The 14255-nt window shown below is 48.1% G+C and overlaps 1 protein-coding gene across 1 annotated transcript in view; it reads left to right on the top strand.

The window, feature by feature from the left end:
• Positions 1-10595, top strand: part of Hrnr (hornerin) — a 73585-nt gene extending 62990 nt beyond the window's left edge. Inside the window, exon 4 of the mRNA XM_045137999.1 lies at positions 10574-10595. Coding sequence (XP_044993934.1) covers positions 10574-10595 — 22 coding nt within the window. The remainder of the gene's footprint in view (positions 1-10573) is intronic.
• Positions 10596-14255: the final 3660 nt, after the last annotated feature.

Genomic DNA, 14255 nt, shown 5'->3' with positions numbered 1-14255 from the left:
CTGTGCAGCTAGGTGGCCCATCGGGGAATTATGAAGAGCCAGATTAGGACAAAGGCGACAGTGTGCTTGAAAAGATTCTACTCTCCACAGTCCACATCTGCAAAAATAAAATTAACACACAAATCACAAATCTCGTCCATTGTCTCTCAGAAAAGTAGTTCATAACAACATCTCCCTGCTGTGGTTAGCTGATGTATTGAATAATAATAGTGATCTCTGTTCGTAAAGTAATTGTGCTCCCGACAGTTTCTTTTTTTAATATTTTTTTTATAATTTATTTATTTATTCGAGAAAGAGAGAGGAGCAGAGAGAGAGAGAGAGAGAGAGAGAGAGAGAGACAGTGGGTGTGTCAGGGCCTCCAGCCACTGCAGATGAAATCCCAGACACAAGCGCCACTTTGCACAGCTGACTTACATGGGTCCTGGGGAATCGAACCCAGGCTCTCAGGCTTCACGGGCAAGTGCCTTAACCTCTAAGCCATCCCTCCAGCCTGTGACACAGCTTCTTTTTTTTTTTTTTTTTTTAAAAATTTTTTGTTTATTTATTTATTTGAGAGTGACAGAGAGGAGGAGGAGAGAGAGACAGAGAGAGAGAGAGAGAACACACAGCTTCTTAATGAAGACCTAGATAACCTCAATGGTACATCCAGGGAGGTCAGAACCTCTGGTGCTGAGTTTCCAAGAAGATGACAATGGCCAGACCGACCCAGGAAGAAGCAATTACATGATCCCTGTGCCGGACAGCAGAGCAGACTCTCCCACACACGCGCGTTGATGCCGCAGTGCCGGGCACCTGGGCTTTTCCACTCAGCTCTGCCTCACCGCAGACCCATGTTCTCTCTGCTCTAGTGAATCCGAATGTAGAACAGAACAGAACAGAGCATCGACAGACTCTCGGGGAAACAAAGATCCCATGTCATGATATACTTGTCCAGGCTGACCTGGAATTAACTCTGTAGTCTCAGGGTGGCCTTGAACTCACGGCGATCCTCCTACCTCTGCCTCCCGAGTGCTGGGATTAAAGGGCGTGCGCCACCACGCCCGGCGAAAACTTGTTTTCTTGACCACTAAGAACTCCGACGGATAAACGTGCCACATTTTCATTATCCATTCATCAGTTGAGGGACGTCTAGGCTGGTTCCATTACCTAGCTATTGTGAACAGAGCAGCATGGTTTTCTAGTTTACATTGAGAGAGGATGGGCACTGGCCGGCCTTCAGCCGCTGAGGATGAACTCCAGGCGCAGGCGCCCCCTTGTGGCACCTCTGCAGCGTTGCTTGAGTCGCTGTGTGTCTGGATAAGTGGGACCTGGAGAGTCAAACGTGCGTTCTCTCAGGCTTTGCAGGCAAGTGCCTTAACCACTAAGCCATCTCTCCAGCCCTATTCTCTCCTTCTTCTTTTTATAAGACAGCTCAGGCTGGCCTCAAATTCACAACCTCTCTGCCCCCACCTGCTGAATGCTGGGATTACAAGCATGTGCCACCCTCTCACCCCACATAGAAAAGTTGGGTTCTAACTGCAGTTCCCTGTTGTCGTTTCGTGCGATCTCTCCTGAGACGAAATGTTTCCCTTTTCAAAGATAAAATTGGCCAAGCGTGGTGGCGCACGCCTTGAATCCCAGCACTCGGGAGGCAGAGGTAGGAGGATTACTGTGAGTCCGAGGCCATGCTGAGACTACGTAGTGAATTCCAGATCAGCCTGAGCTAACATGAAACCCTACCTCGAAAAACAAAAGAAATAAAGAGAGAGAGAGAGAGAGAGAGAGAAAAGAGGAAGGGAAGGGAAGGGAAGGGGAGGGGAGGGGAGGGGAGGGGAGGGGAGGGGAGGGGAGGGGAGGGGAGGAAAAGGAAGGAAGGAAAGGAAAGGAAAGGAAAGGAAAGGAAAGGAAAGGAAAGGAAAGGAAAGGAAAGGAAAGGAAAGGAAAGGAAAGGAAAGGAAAGGAAAGGAAAGGAAAGGAAAAGAAAAGAAAAGAAAAGAAAAGAAAAGAAAAGAAAAGAAAAGAAAAGAAAAGAAAAGAAAAGAAAAGAAAAGAAAAGAAAAGAAAAAGAAAAAATTGCTCTCAGCCCTTGAAACGATTAAGTGGATCCTGAGAGGGGTCAGGTGCAGGCCTCTGGTTCTCCCAGCCCAGCTCTCATCCGGGCACTCATTTTCCACAGCTGACCTCATGGCACAGAGTTGGCTCCAGGCACCTGCTAAGGGGGCTACCAGCCTCTCCTCTGTCCTCTCACATGCCAGCCGACGTGGGCCGCCATGCCACACAGAAAAATAGAGGCAAGGCGCTAGGATAGGTAGCCTGATAATGTAAAAAAGTAAAAGAAAATAAACTCCGCCAGGTCCTTCCCATTGCTGCCACTTTTCCTCCTTCATCTCCTGCCAAGCTCTGGACTGTAGCCACCGATCCCTCAGCTCCTGGTACTCGAAGATGAAAGAAATATGACTTCTTTCCTGAGAGTAACTTGAGCCGCGTGGATCATCTGTGACCACAACAAAGAGGTTGGTGTTAAAGGAGAGGAGTGGGAGGATTCCTGGGGCAAATCCACGGTAATTAAGGCCAGCCACGGCTGGCACGGCGAGGTCTGAGGCTGCTGGGGCATTGGCACCGGGGGCAGGAGCAAGAGAGGAAGAGCGCTTGCCCAGCCTAGTCCCACGGCAGGGGGCGAATGGATGAGGAAATGGGGCTCTTACCCCAACCCTAGCCCCAGCTCTTCCAGCACCTCTTTGCTGAACCTTTTCCTCCCCTCACGGGGCTGTCTTCCTCACTCAACATTTGTCAATGGGGATAAATGAATAAAGAAGGAAGGGAATGCTTGCTTGGCCTCGAACCCCTCTCTCTAGCCTTGTTTCTCACCTATGTCAAGGGACTGTTAGTGGACCTGACAAGTATGGGCAACATTCAAGCATTAGCTACCCTCACTTACTGGGCCAGGCTTCAAATCACAGAGGACAACACCCCTCCCGGATCACCTCTACCAGTGCCCCCAAGCCAACCCCAGGATGAACTTTCTTGGCAATACTTCAGAAGGACTACTCCCTTACTCAGCAAAGAAGGCTTTTGCAATGGCTCCCTGAACTTTCTCCTTTTCTTTGCTGGTTTTTGTTTTGTTGTGTCTTGTTTTTGTTTTTGTTTCTTTTTAGTTTTTTTATTTTTTTTTTTTGGTTTTGGTTTTTTGAGGTACTGTCTTACTCAATCCCAGGCTGACCTGGAATTCACTATGTAGTCTCGGGGTGGCCTCGAATTCACATTGATCCTCCTACCCCTGCCTCCCGAGGACTAAGATGAAAAGCATGTGCCACCGTACCTGGCTGAATTTTCTTTTTCTTAAAAAAAAAAAAAATTTACTTATTTATTTATTTGAGAGAGAGAGTGAGTACATCAAGACCTCTACCCACTGCAAACAAACTCCAGATGCATGCACCATTTTGTGCATCTGGCTTATGTGGGTACTGAGGAATCAAACCTGGGTCCTTAGGCTTTGTGGGCAAATGCCTTAACCGCTAAGCCATCTCTCCAGCCTCCCCTCCCTTCCTTCCTTCCTTCCTTCCTTCCTTCCTTCCTTTCTTTTTATTTTTCTGGGGAGAAGAGTTACTCTATTTTAGCTTAGGCTGGTCTTGAACTCACTATGTAGTCCAAACCATTCCTGAACTCCTCTCCATCTTCCTGCTGCCCATCTCTAAGTGTTAAAATATGGGCCTAACGGGCACATGCCGCCATACCCAGATGACGTCCCAGCCTTTCCCTCCCCGATCTCTCTCACCCTGTGCCTGACAGCTGAGGAAATGAGCCACAGCCTGGGCTGGTCAGGGACAGTAGGCACCTGCTCCTCTGCGAAGTTTTAGGATTAATACTTGGTTATTTCCATCTCTGTTTAGAAAATGCGTCAAGAGTGCAGTGACTTTATGAACAGAAATTACTATCATTATTTAACATATCAGCCAACCACCGTGGGGAGATGCTGTCCTGAACCACTTAACCTGAGAAGCAGCAGAGGGCCTCTGTTCTCTGTGTCGCCAAGAATGACCTGGGCAGCATCCTGCCTTGGTCAGAAAGCACAGCCGGATGAGCTCTGAAGGGCCTGGTGAGTCTATGTCCCCCCAACACGGCCCCGGGCATGCCCGCCAGCACTACCTCTGCACACACTGACCAGCTTCACAGATGCCATCACCCCACCAGCGAGACCTGTGGCCTCTAGCCTGGGCAGCAGAGCCTACCTCCCAGGTGAACCTGAGAGCCTTAACCTCCAACTCCCACGGACTAAAAGGAAGCAGTTGTAGCTGGGCATGGTGGCGCACGCCTTTAACCCCAGCACTCGGGAGGCAGAGGTAGGAGGATCACCGTGAGTTCGAGGCCACCCTGAGACTCCATAGTGAATTCCAGGTCAGACTGAGCTAGAGTGAGACCCTACCTTGAAAAAACAAACAAAGAAGAAAGAAAGGAAGAAAGACAGAAAGAGAGAGAGAGGGAGGGAGGGAGGGAGGGAAGGAGGGATTAAGAAAGAAAGAGAAAGGAAGGAAGGCAGGGAGGGAAGGAGGAATTAAGAAAGAAAGATAGAGGGAGGGAATTACCATGGGATATATTTTATAATCATGGAAAATGTTAATAAAAATTTTAAAAAAAGAAAGAAAGAGAATGGAAGGAAGGAAAGAAGGAAGGAAGGAAGGAAGGGAGGGAGGGAGGGAGGGAGAGAGGGAAGGAGGGAGGGAGGGAGGGAGGAAAGGAGGGAGGGAGAGAAGGAGGAAAGGAAGGAGGAATTAAGAAAGAAAGAGAAGGGAAGAAAGGCAGGGAGGGAGGAAGGAAGGAGAAGAAAGAAAGAGAAAGGAAGGAAGGGAGGGAGCAAGCAGTTTCTCCTGTTTCTATGCGTAAGCCCTTTAAGACAGCAGCCGCCGCCCCCTGTGAATGACCGTAGCCCAGCACTGGCCTCTTCCCAGGCTCATCTTCCTGTCCCACATTCTAGAAGAGCCTGTGCTTTTCTCACGTTATGGTCTTAATTCCCAAGAAACAACAAGTTGAAAACAAGCTCTCGGTCTTAAGTAAGAACTCCTCAGAGAGCCCAGGCTTGTCAAGCTGGAAAGTCACCAGTTCAGCCAGCCACAAAGGGAACCCAGCCCCAGGGCGGTCATCAGGAGAGGGTCCAAGGAAGGGGACACTGACGTCTCTGCCCGCAGAGAACTCTCCATTGACTTCGGAAACAACAGAACAGGCCACTGAGGCAGCGGCGTGAGGCAGGAGCTTGGGGGCACGTTTTCTCTTAGGATTCCGTTTGGCCCAGGACAAAGGAGCCAGAGAAAGGCGCCCCAGCCGGCCTCTAAGGAAAGCTACCTACCTTGTGGGTGACAGAGCTTGCAGGCAATAGAGGGGAATGGAGGTCGATCTCTGCTGTTATAGAGCTCTGAGTTGAGCAAGACAGAGAGGAACTTCTGCAGAACAGGAGAGACATGCCACACGGTGAGAGAGCTACAGAGGACAGGGCAGGGATGGATTTCTGACAAAGGAAGACTTGCACATGCGTCATAGAAAACAGGAGCATCCAAACGCGTTGCAAGTGACCAGATAGAAAATAGTGGGGCCCAGTGGGGGGAGCAGAGGGGGAATAGTATGAATAGAAATAAGAGGGGAAAGGGGCTAGGGAAATGGCTTAGCGGTTAGGCGCTTGCCTGTGAAGCCTAAGGACCCCGGCTCGAGGCTCGGTTCCCCAGGTCCCACGTTAGCCAGATGCACAAGGGGGCGCACACGTCTGGAGTTCGTTTGCAGAGGCTGGAGGCCCTGGCGCGCCCATTCTCTCTCTCTCCCTCTATCTGCCTTTCTCTCTGTGTCTGTCGCTCTCAAATAAATAAATAAAAAATATTTAAAGAAAAAAGAATTTTGGATTTATTCTTTGGAAAATACTTAGCCTTTATTCTTATATTTATTTTATTTATTTTTTTTTTTTAGTTTTTCAAGGTAGGGTCTCGCTCTAGCTCAGGCTGACCTGGGATTCACTACGTAGTCTCAGGGTGGCCTCGAACTCATGGTGAGTCTCGTACCTCTGCCTCCCGAGTGCTGGGGTTAAAGGAGGGAAACTGAGTGTGCTGCCGCACCTGGCTTAAATTTTTATTCATTTACTTGGGAAGGGGACCAAATAGAGAGTGAAAATGGGCGCGCCAGGGCCTCCAACCACTGCAAACGAACTCCAGACACGTGCGTCACTTTGTGCATCTGGCTTTACGTGGGTTCTGGGGAATCGAACCTAAGGAGGCTTTGCAGGCAAGCACCGTCACCGCCAAGCCATCTCTCCAGCCTCCTGATTTAATTTTTTTTTTTCACAGAAAATGATTTAATTTTTTTTCCACAGAAAGTGGCTTAATAATTTTTTTGGAATCCTTCTTGAAAAGAGAAAATTAATCTGATAGTATAAGATAGTATAAGAACTAAATTAGAAAGGAAAATGGAGACAGCAGAATCTCAGGATAATTGCACGAGAGCAGTGGGGACCTATCCTGAACAAGAACAGAGAGCCTTCAAGGAGAGGGAGAGGGAGAGAGAGGCGGGGGGGGGGGGGGGGGGTGCGGGGGGGGGACAGAATCTCAGCATGCAGGGAGAGCTCAGGAACACACAGGTTTCCAAGGCTGGAAATCATGCTGTTCATCCAGTTGTTACTTAAACCTTTTCCTCATCTCATACCAGAGGAGGGAAACTGAGAGACAAGCAGTGCCTTTCTCCAGTTTACAACGAGACCGAGTTGGGGCCCCGGTGGGAAGCCCGGGGTTCTCCAGGCGCATGTTCTGCTGTACCAAGACGAGAGAAGACTCCGGAGGACCCTGCCGCTCTGAAGTCAGCCCTGGGGCAAAGGCCTCCCAAGTTCACTCCCAGGGAGCTGACCAGGGGCCAGGGCAGCGTTGGGCAGGGCAAGCAAAACAGTCATCAGGCGAATCTCTAACAGCTGAAGTACAATGGAAATCTCTCAGATTACAAAGCGCAGTCGCCTGGCTTTCCCCGCCCCACGTACCTCGGGCTATGTTCATTTCTTTGATCAACAAATCTTTATCGGGGTGCTATTACTGTGGGCACTTCAGTAGCTGCTGAGTTATAAATTGTGCAAGACCCCGGGGGCTTGGGGGGAAATTGCAGTAACCCCTGTACTTGCCCTCTGCTCACCTCTCCTCAGCCAGACAGGTTTCACCTGTCTTCCTCAAGTACAGGCCTTTGAACCAACCTCCTTCCTGTCTTCAGACAATTCCAAAGAGTTTGGTGATTCCTCAAAAAGTTGAAGATCATGTGACCCAGCAACTTCACTCCTACATGAAGAGAATCATTATTCTTAAAAAGTATGTACACACACACACACACACACAATCTATTTACTTGAGAGGGAAAGAGAGAGGGAGAATGGGCATGCCAGGGCCTCCATCCACTTCAAATGAACTCCAGATGCATGTGCCACCTTGCGCATCTGCTTTCATGAGTACTGGGGAATGGAACCTGGGTCCTTTGGCTTTGCAAGCAAGCGCCTTAACTGCTAAGCCATCTCTCCAGCCCAGAGAATCATTATTCCGTTTTTTTTTCATATTTTATTCACTTTTATCTATTTGAGAGTGACAGAGAGAGAGAGAAAGAGGCAGATAGAGAGGGAGGGAGAGAGAGAGAGAGAATGGGCGCGCCAGGGCCTCCAGCCGCTGCAAACCAACTCCAGATGTGTGCGCCCCCTTGCGCATCTGGCTAACGTGGGTCCTGGGGAATCGAGCCTCAAACCGGGGTCCTTAGGCTTCACAGGCAAGAGCTTAACTGCTAAGCCATCTCTCCAGCCCGAGAATCATTATTCTTAATACTCCAAAGGTAGAACCAGCCCAAATACCCACCAAGGGATGAGCAGATGAATAAAACATGGAATATCCGTGTGATAGAGTATTATCCAGACACAGGAAGACTGGATGCTACAAGATGGATGACTCTTAAAAGCACGCTAAGTGGGCTGGAGAGATGGCTTAGTGGTTAAACGCTTGCCTGTGAAGCCTAAGGACGCCGGTTCAAGGCTCGGTTCCCCAGGTCCCACGTTAGCCAGATGCACAAGGGGGCGCACGCATCTGGAGTTCGTTTGCAGAGGCTGGAAGCCCTGGCGCGCCCATTCTCTGTCTCTCCCTCTATCTGTCTTTCTCTCTGTGTCTGTCGCTCTCAAATAAATAAATAAAAAATGAACAAAAAATATTTTAAAAAAAGCACGCTAAGTGAAATAAGCCAGTCAAAAGGCCATATGAGCCGGGCGCAGTGGCTCACACATTTAATCTCAGCACTCAGGAGGCAGAGGTAGGAGGACTGCTGTGAGTTCAAGGCCACCCTGAGACCACCTAGTGAGTTCCAGGTCAGCCTGGACTAGAGTGAGACCCTATCTCAAAAAGCCAAAAAAAAAAAAAAAAAAAAAAGGAGGGTGCATATGTTGTGTGATTCCACTTCCATAAAAAGACCAAAATAGACAAGTCCTTAGAGACGAAAAGATGAGTGCTTGCCAGAGACTAGAAGATGGAAAATGGGCGGTGGATGCAGGTAGACATTGGATTTCTACTTAGAACAAAAATGTTCTAAAATTTCTCTGGTGATGACTGTATAATACTAAAAAGTGTTGAATCATGCACTTTAGCAGGTGAATTGTATGGTGTATAAATTGTATCTAAACAGAGCTTTGGGGGTTTTTTGTTATTGTTTTTTGAGGGTTTTGTTGGTTTTTTAAAATTTTTTTTATTATTTACTTGAGAGAGAGAAAAAGGCAGAGAGAGAGAGAGAGAGAATGGGCATGCCATGGCCTCTAGCCACTGCAAAGGAACTCCAGATGCATGTGCCCCCTTGTGCATCTGGATTACATGGTTCCTGGGGAATCGAACCTGGGTCCTTTGGCTTTGAAGACAAACCGCTTAACCGCTAAGCCATCTCTCCAGCCCTGTTGTTGTTTGTTTGTTTGTTTGTTTGTTTGTTTGTTTTTGAGACAAAGTTTCTCTATGAAACCCAGGCCTGCCTTGAACTTATAACGATCCTCCTCCCTCAGCCTGCACACTGCTGAGATATAGGTCTATGCCACCACGCTCGATTTCAGTAAAGCCCATTAGGTTAAAGAAGCTGGATCAGTTGTTGTGGCATAGGCCTGTATTCTTAGCATTTGGGAGGCAGAGGCAGGAGGATCACCACAAGTTCAAGGCCAGACTGGGCTTCATAGGTCATTCCAGGCCAGCCAGAGCTAGTGAGACCCTGTCTCAAGAAATCACTAAAAGAAAAACCAGGCTGCAGGGATGGCTTAGTGGTTAAGGCATTTGCCTGCAAAGCCAAATGACCCAGGTTTGATCCCCCAGGGACCCACGTTAGCCACATGCACCAAGGCGTGCATGTGTCTGGAGTTTGTTTGCAGTGGCTGGAGGCCCTAACACATCCATTCTCTCTCTCTCTCTCTCTCTGTTCCTTCCTCTGTGAAATAAAGAAATAAATAAATAAAATATTTTTTTAAAAAAAAGATATCACTAAAGCCGGGTGTGGTGGCGCACGCCTTTAATCCCAGCACTCAGGAGGCAGAGGTAAGAGGATGACCATGAGTTTGAGGCCACCCTGAGACTACATAGTGAATTCCAGGTCAGCCTGGGCTAGAGTGAGAGCCTATCTGAAAAAAAAAAAAAAAAAAAGCTATCACTAACAAGAAGGCTGACTGAGGCAAGAGAATTGCCACAAGTTTAAGGAAGTCTAGCTCAGGGTGAGTGCCGGGACAGCCTGGGCTACAGAGTGAGACTCACTCAACAGAAAACAAATGAACCAGCAAAAGACCCTCAGAAATCTTACCTGAAATCCTGCCACTTTAACGGTATCTCTTTGGGTCCTGTCGCATGATTACACATGGTCTCGGAATTAAGAAGCCCACAGGCCCCACTCAGCAGTGCCTTCTGGTACGTTCTAGCTCATCTCGTTTGGGGGAATGATATGGCCTGAGACATGGCAGAGGAGAGGGGTGCTAGGCTCGTTAACCCAAACAAAATCCAGCAGTAGAAGAAGCTCAGCTACACGCCAGCGCAAGGACCCTAGGCCAGGACTTCCCCGAGAGAGCTCAGACCCTGAGCGCGCTTTCTGACAAAGCAAAATTATTGCTGATGCCAGTGTTACCTTAAAAACCCACTGACTCCTACAGATGTCATTAATAAGGAAATGGCCTATAATTAGCAGGAGGGCAGTTTGCCGGCAAAGAAAGACTTAAAACGCAAACTTATTTGTGCAGCTGATAACAAATGACCTTTGAACATAAAGGCATCTCAGAGGGTTTTATGTCTCTTAATTAATTCCACTCCTCTCTGGGGAAGGCGTAGTTGATCCTCCGGTTCGATGCCAAGGGGGTTACACAGGAATGAAGTGCCTGCCCAGCATCACACGGGCGCCTTCCCGAGTCACACAAACAGCCATCCTCTGGATCCTGTGGTTTCACCTCACTGACTAGACAATTGACATCTCAGCCAAAGGAACCAGGAAATCTGAGCGCTCCGTGATAATTATCCTTGATGATTTGGTCAAAATGGGATGAGGAAACTCTGTGAAGGCTCTGCTAGCTCAAACTCATTCCTGTCACACCCACCAGGTACATCTTCGTCCTCGGGTAAACGACCACCAAAAGGCTTGGGGTAGGGTCCAGACGCACGTAGAGTGGGTGAGCGGACTGTCTAGCTCGTCCCACACCGACCCCAGAGCTGTCAACTGTGAAACAGAACAGTATGTTTTCCACTAATTTTGTTTTTACAGCTATAATCGTGTCTTGCCTCCCTAACTGAACTCAAGCTCCTTTGGGGTTGAAACCCTTCAGGTGACGGAGGAGCATTGGAAAACAATAAACATCCCGTGTCTGGTTAAGGAAATTTCTCATTTCAAGACTGGATTCCAATTTACAGGATGTCACTAGCAAGTGACTTTGTTCTTATTCATGTGGGTCTATGTGGAAATTGTCCTCCCATTGAGGGCTGGGCAATCACCAGCACCAAATGAGGGAATGTAACCAAGAGCTTGTGAAGAAAGGCTTCTGGAATCAGTTCAAACCTCAGCTGGATGACCTTGAACAAATGACTTACCCGTCAGTGATCCTGGGCTTCCTTGTTCAAAAGTTGAGGATACTATTCCCTCCTTCATGGCTTGTTCTGGGAATTAAACAGAACAGCACATATAGATTACCTAAAATTGGACTGGAGAGATGGCTCAGTGGTTGAGGCGCTTGCCTGCAAAGCCTAAGGACCCATGTTCAAATCTCCAGGTCCCACATAAGCCAGATGCACAAAGGTGAGGCAAGTGCAAGGTCGCACGTGCCCACTAGGTGGCGCAAGCAGAGTTTGATTGCAGTGGCTGAGGCCCTGGCACGTCAATTCTCTAGCTCCCTCCTTTCTCTGTCTCTCTCACACACACATGCGTTTTCTCCCTCTCTCTCTAAAAATATTAAAATAAAATAAAACACCTACAATAGAGCCTGGTACATGAGACCCCAATCTAAAGTCGCTTCAAAACTCCTTTCCTCCGAGACCACAGGGCCACAGTCTAACATGATCACATTGAAAGCATCAAAACACAACGGCAGAAGAGAGCGCGGGTCCTCGAACACTTCTCAAGTGATGACGAAGTAACTGAGCAGCCGTCACTGCTTCCCCACTTTCCGCAGAGGGAGACGGAGCCTTCATCAAGCATGCAATAAAGCAGGTTAAGGTTACCTTACAATCTCTGCTAAATCTAAGGCTGGAGTCACAGATTCTTAGAATGTTACTTCCCAAAACAGCTCCAACCTCCTCTACCAATGAAGAAACTGAAGTCCACTGCCCAACATGACCCAGCACATTCCACAATTCCTTCAGTTCAGCGCACGTAAGGAAAATGTCCCATGCCTTCCTTGTCTGAGACAAGATCTCTCCACGATGCCCAGGCTGGCCTCCAATTCATGATCCTCTTACCTCAGCCTCCCTAATGCGAGGATTATAGGTTTGCAAATATGCATTGTTTCTAATTGCTGCAACCTCCCCTGTTACCTTTAATCAACCTCTCCCTGCCCCGTCTATGACAGAAGTGCTTGTGAAGCATTTCAAAGCACACAGAAGGATCCTGCATATCCCACTTCCCAGTCTCTTAACTCGGGGTCTGCGCAGGGCCTCCCCTTTGCTCATGCACCCCGCTGATGAACTGATGGGTCCTCAGGGTTCTCGGACCAGGCTAGAAGAAGTGCCTGAGTGTTAATGTTTGCACAGCAGGTCCTACTGCGAAAAACAATCTTTCTGCACACCTGGCTCCCTTCTTCCCCCCCCCCAAAAAAAAATCCAGTTTCTGGGCATCCTGGGAGTATGTCCACAGTCTTGCCAGCCTCTGTAATGACAGCGATTTGCTCTGCCTGTTATCCCACCCTCCCCTGTTTGCCTCTAGGTTCAACAAGTTGCCTCTAGATCTTCATCCAGTCTTTTGTTTTTCAACTTTTTATGAATTATTTGCGTGTATGTTTGTGTGTTGCCTGTCTGGCTTTACATTGGTGGCTGGAGAGACGAGCCCAGGCCACCAGAGTTTGGAAGCAAGCACCTTCAGCCCCTGAGTCATCTCCCGTCTTTTTTTTTTTTTTTTTTTGTAAAAAAATGAATTTATGCTTAATTTTTGGGAGGAGGTTATAGAGTTACCTCTGCAGCTTCAGAACACTGTCATGAGCTGTGGTGCTCTGTAGACCTCGTGGACGCCTTAGTCAGAGTCTGGCTGGGATTTTAGATGAAGATTCCCAATGGCACGCCGTGTGTGTGTGTGTGTGTGTGTGTGTGTGTGTGTGTGTGTGTGTGGTTTTTCAAGGTAGGGTCTCACTCTAGCTTAGGCTGACCTGGAATTCACTATGTAATCTCAGGGCAGCCTCAATCTAACATCCATCCTCCTATGTTGTTGTTGTTTTGGTTTGGTTCATTTTTGTTGTTGTTGCTTTTTGTTGTTGTTTTGGTTTGGTTCATTTTTGTTGTTGTTGCTGTTTGGTTTTTTGAGGTAGGGTCTCACTCTAGCCCAGACTAACCTGGAATTCACTATGTAGTCTCACAGTGGCCTCGAACTCATGGCAATCCTCCTCCTCCTTCCAGTCTTAATCAATTAGAAAGAGACATAACTTCAGAATGCAGTTACAAAAGCAGAAAGAGCATGATTATTGGCATGACCCAGTTCTCAGGATTTATAAACATACTTGTGCGAACGACGGCAGGGCCGGGAGAGCCCAGACGGGGAAAGGCCGCAAGCGGGAGGTAAGGGACAGACTTCGAACGCAGAAAGCCTGTGGAACGGCAGAGGCACCACCTTAGAGTCCCCCAGCCCCAGTCACAAGCTGGATTTCTTCAGTACACCATAATCGTTTTAGTTATTTAGTCTATTTATTTGGGGGTTTTTTTGGTTGTTTATTTACTAGAGAGAAGGATGGGTGTATCAGAGCCTTTTACCACTGCAAGCTAACTTTGCGTGTCTGGTTTTATGTGGGTGCTGGGGCATCAAACCCAGACTTCAGACTTTGTAAGCAAACCCCTTTAACTGTTGAACAGTCTCCCCAGTTTAGATGTCTAGTCTTAAAAATGTCGGGCCTTCGGGCTGGAGAGATGGCTTAGCGGTTAAGCGCTTGCCTGTGAAGCCTAAGGACCCCGGTTCGAGGCTCGGTTCCCCAGGTCCCACGTTAGCCAGATGCACAAGGGGGCGCACACATCTGGAGTTCGTTTGCAGAGGCTGGAAGCCCTGGCGCGCCCATTCTCTCTTTCTCCCTCTATCTGTCTTTCTCTCTGTGTCTGTCGCTCTCAAATAAATAAAAAATTTAAAAAAAAAAAAATGTCGGGCCTTCATCACTGAAGTAGACTTACAATGCACCCAACGTGGCTCAGGAAATTTTGCAGAAGAGGGGCAGAAAAATTGTTAGAGCCAGAAGTTGGGACATTTTGCCCAAAGACATTGCCTCTCCCCCATAACTCACTGCTGCCCCAATGATGAAGGCCTCTTCAGGAAAGGGGCAGGGAGGAGGGACAGGATGATACGAACATGTTTTATGTTGTTCACATACTAAATATGCCCATATCTAGTAAAATATTTTTTTAATGTTGGGCCTTTTTAAAAATATTTTTATTACTCACAAGCAGAGAGATAAAATAGAGATAGAGAGAATGGGTGTGTCAGGGCCTTCAGCTGCTGCAAATGGACTCCAGATGCATGGGCCACTTTGTGCATCTAGCTTCACGTGGGCACTGGGGAATCGAACTCAGGCTTTACAGGCAAGTGCCTGAACTGCTGAGCCA

The sequence above is a fragment of the Jaculus jaculus genome, chromosome 19, assembly GCF_020740685.1.
Source record: "Jaculus jaculus isolate mJacJac1 chromosome 19, mJacJac1.mat.Y.cur, whole genome shotgun sequence".
In the NCBI taxonomy this organism is placed as follows: domain Eukaryota; kingdom Metazoa; phylum Chordata; class Mammalia; order Rodentia; family Dipodidae; genus Jaculus; species Jaculus jaculus.
Note: the sequence above shows the minus strand (reverse complement) of the source record. Positions and strands in the feature narration are given on the sequence as shown.